Source organism: Buceros rhinoceros, unplaced genomic scaffold (genome assembly GCF_000710305.1).
Source record: "Buceros rhinoceros silvestris isolate BGI_N320 unplaced genomic scaffold, ASM71030v1 scaffold40544, whole genome shotgun sequence".
Classification (NCBI taxonomy): Eukaryota; Metazoa; Chordata; class Aves; order Bucerotiformes; family Bucerotidae; genus Buceros; species Buceros rhinoceros.
In genome coordinates, this window is record NW_010410700.1 from 16,877 (window position 1) to 21,016 (window position 4,140).

Genomic DNA, 4,140 nt, shown 5'->3' on the forward strand with positions numbered 1-4,140 from the left:
GGTGGCTTCCTTACTCTTCCTGCTGGTATCTTCCATGGATGGAGGCAACAACAGGACAAGAGGTTTCACACTCCTGGTCCTGACCAGGGTATAGTTCTTCTACGTATTTCAATGGCAGGGATTCTCTCTGTCTCAAAAAAGCACCGTCCTCAAGCAGAATTTCTGCACTCTCTGTCAAGCTCTCCACGAGATAAAAGTACTAGCTGTGGCACCTCTGGAAGTCAGGAATAAGACTCCTCTTTACAGTACTGTTTAGCCAGCCTTGAAGAGGAAGGATTAGAGGATCCCAAATTTTCAGGTAATTTAATCGTTTAATGAAAATCCATTTTTTCTCTTCCGTACCAGGTGAAGCAGGACTTCCTGGCAGCCCGGGAAGAGATGGTGCAAATGGAGAGAAAGGTGAACAAGGTCAGAGAAGAAGTGTTTCAGTTTGTTATTTGTCTTTCAGCTGCTGCCCCTGTGTTTGCGAGCCCTGGACATGCTCTACATTCTAGCTGTAGTGAAAGTGCCATAGAGGAAAAAAACTTTTTCCAGAAGAGGTAGAGGCTGCACATACATGCTGATGGTACAGGAGGGATTTGTCACTTCTAATTATCCCGCTGCCTCTGATGCCCTACAGCTTGTCCAATCAACCTGTTATCCTACCTCTCCCACCTCTGATCCTTTTGTCAGCTGCGAAGAGGATACCACATCTACGGCTGCCTCAGAGGCTGCTGTAGCTATGTATGGAACTTCAGGGAAAGGGACTTCTAAAAGAAATTGTAGAAGACGCAAGTTCTACACCTAAAACCACAGCAGATCCTGTACACTTCACCTGTTCAGCCAACCTGTGCATATGCCTCCTGTGTCAGACGGACGCACAGGAACGGCAGTTCAGCTGAGGGCACGTGGCATCCCATCATTCTGCACAAATTCAGTAACCGAGATGTGTGTACCAAGTCAGTAACCCTGACTTGTGCATCCTTAGAGTAATTGTACACGGTCAATGTACATATCCAAAAGCACAGAGGCCTGCCGAAGACAGTGTCCAGGTTCTCCAGAATGCTGGAGCTGACTCTGAGAGATCACATATGGGATATGCATCGCATGGCAGTAATTACAAATCACACTACACCGCTCAGGCTTTTCCCCAGTCTGTTCAAAATGACCCCAGTCCTGGAAGAAACACGGGACATGAGGCCACAAATGTTGCTTAACATTACTAGAGCTACCTTCTTTTCCTGTGTCCTTGTCCTGGTGGGTCTGCGCTGCCTTTCCCAGGGGCTCACCGTACAGCCTCACCTGTTTTCAGTTCACTGCTGCCACTAAATAGTCTCATTTGTAAACTGAGAGCAGGAAACTGTAAATACAGCATTATTCCTAGCATCGAAAGCCAGAGGCTCTTATGCAGAAATTAGCAGCTTCTTCTCCTGCCTGGTAGAGTATAGAATCGTCACCTTGTGTCTAGCAACTGCTAACATGCCTTTCACATCATGAGACCTTCACCTTCAAACCCTAGTGCAGCAATCAGAGGATTTTCAAAGGCTTTGAGCTGCAGTCTAGTAAAGGATGAAGGATAAATGGAGCATGTAGCAGCAAATAATAGGGTCAAAAACTCTTTAGTCGCACTGCAGTGTCAATCTAGGCAGTCCAAGCACCGTTCCATCATGTAGAAATTATAGCAACATCTGGCAAGCAAGTTCTGGTTGTCCAAACAGAACCTTCCTCTGATTGAATTGTGAACCATCTCCCCCATTTTTTTATACCAAAGGCTCAAAACCTGTGTCTGGACAGATGCGGCTTGTGCCTGAGATGGTGTGAGCTGTCAATGCTACCGACGAACCACACCTTCCTTCCTTCGAGCTTACTGCTGCTCGCAGCCAGGCACCTGTTTTCTAACACAATAGCAGGTTCTTCAGATGTTTTGCTTATCCTGCCGTTTATATGTATGAGCAGTTGTGGGTACAGTGAGCACAGCGTGTACAGAGGGGACACACACCTACGCCTATACGTCTTTGTGCTGAAACTCATGTCGTGCCCCATGAATCCAGTGGAAGATCACAAGAAAGTGTCTTTTTTTTTTCTTTTTTATTTAGGAGCCAATGGGACTGTTGAAGAGAAGGGAAACAAAGGAGATAAGGGAGAAAGAGGACGACCTGGGAAACTGGGGCCAAAAGGAACTATAGGGTCAGTGGGTTACAAAGGTCAGAAGGGAGAGCTGGGACTGCAAGGACAAAAGGGGTTAAAAGGAGATCTTGGGCCTATAGGTCCAAAAGGGACAAAGGGTGAGATTGGCCATCCAGGAAGAGTTGGTTTCCCAGGGCCAATTGGCCTGACGGGTAATCCAGGCCCTAAAGGTAACACTGGAGATCAGGGGCCGCAGGGTAATCCCGGAGTTCAGGGGGAAAGAGGCTTGAAAGGAGACAGGGGAGACAAGGGGAACGTAGGCGCCCCAGGAGTCCTGCCAAGGAGTGCTTTCAGTGTCGGCCTTACCATCGCCACCAAATTTCCCACCCCGAATCGCCCCATCAAGTTTGACAAAGTGCTGTATAATAGTCTAAACGACTACAACCCGGTTACTGGTAAATTCACCTGCAAATACCCCGGGGTTTACTATTTCACCTACCACATCACTGTCTACTCACGGAATGTCCGAGTAGCTCTAGTTAAAAACGGCATCAAGATGCTGCACACAGTGGACAGGTACCAGGGCGGAGAGGACCAAGCCTCCGGAGCAGCCATCCTCGAGCTACAGGCGGGAGATGAGGTGTGGCTGCAGGCTCACCAGGGAGAGACTTTCAACGGGCTCTTTGCAGATGCCGATGATGATACCACCTTCACTGGGTTCCTCCTGTTCAGCACTTCTGACCCGTTGGAGCCGCCGCTGTCCCCTGCCACGTAGCTCCATGGTATCCGTGAATGCTGCACGTCCGCGTCCATCAGCTGGTACCCGGGGGCCAATTCCACCGCTTTCAGCAGAGATCGGAGATCAGCCGGGGAGGTACGCTGCCGGCTGAAAGGCAGGCGAAGGACTGCGGGCAGGGGGGGCCAGCCAGGCATCTCCCTGAAAGCATCACAGTGGGAAGGGATCACACTACCTGTCATGCCACTTGTTTCTGTAGGAAAACAGGCTTCATCATGCACACAGCTGCCACGGCTCAACTTCTGTGCTGAAGGTGTCATAACCCGCTGCTAAACCAGAACTCCAGGCTTCAGAGCCTTACTCAGAGAGTCTGAATTAAATGCCTTTTTGTCCCAGTCACGAGGTACCACGTGTTTATTTATTAAACTGCCCCAACCTCCTGTTGTCAGCTTTGTTTTTTAAAACTCACATAAAAACCCCTGTGCTGTGCACAGACCATTTTCATGGCTGCAGTTGCAGACCGTCGGTTTCAGGAACAGCTTCTGCACAAGGGAGGACAACTTTTCGGAATCTGCAGTGCTGGGCTCGACACGTTCCGGGCTTGTTGGCTTACTGTAACTCTGCACTTGTGTGTGCACCGGTTCTGAAGGACAGACGTGTTAACGAAAGTGGGAAGAAATACAAGATAAAATCTCAAGTTCTGGAATCACAACACGTGGGTACCTGCCGTCTTGTACAAACATTAAGCAGCAGCTACTTCCAAGAAAGTTGATATCTATCCTGGTGACATGTATGGATGGACTTGAAACTTGGTTAGTTTGATCCAAGCATTTAAAAATCATTTTTAAACTTGGAATTAGTGCAGTTTGATACCTCCACAGGGACTCTTGCTCTGTGGTGCAATCGGTCAGGCAGATTTTACAGCTTTTCAGGAGGCTCCTCTGCCCTCTGAGTAGCCGAAGCTCTGAAACAGGCTGAAATGGGGTGACAGGAGGAAGTGCCACGGGAACTCCCCGACATGTGCAGGTGTGCAGATGTGCAGATGTGCAAACATACAGCATCATGCTGCTGTACTTCAGAATCAGCCAGTGCAAAAGAAATTCTCACAAGTGAAAGGTAATCTTTAACAACACTGAAGCAAAGCAGAGGGATGGGGCATCTCTGCTGCGAGGTCAGGCTGAGGGGGTCAGGGTTATTCAGCCTGGAGAAAAGGCGCCTCTGGGAAGAGCTTATTGTGGCCTTCGAGGACTTAGGAGATGGGGACAGTCTTTTTAGCAAGGCCTGTTGCATCAGGACAA

The 4,140-nt window shown here is 48.9% G+C and overlaps 1 protein-coding gene across 1 annotated transcript in view; it reads left to right on the forward strand.

Annotated features, from left to right (window-relative positions):
- Nucleotides 1–2,881, forward strand: part of LOC104493097 (complement C1q and tumor necrosis factor-related protein 9A-like) — a 5,609-nt gene extending 2,728 nt beyond the window's left edge. Inside the window, exons 3-4 of the mRNA XM_010135721.1 lie at nucleotides 346–408; nucleotides 2,076–2,881. Coding sequence (XP_010134023.1) covers nucleotides 346–408; nucleotides 2,076–2,881 — 869 coding nt within the window. The remainder of the gene's footprint in view (nucleotides 1–345; nucleotides 409–2,075) is intronic.
- Nucleotides 2,882–4,140: the final 1,259 nt, after the last annotated feature.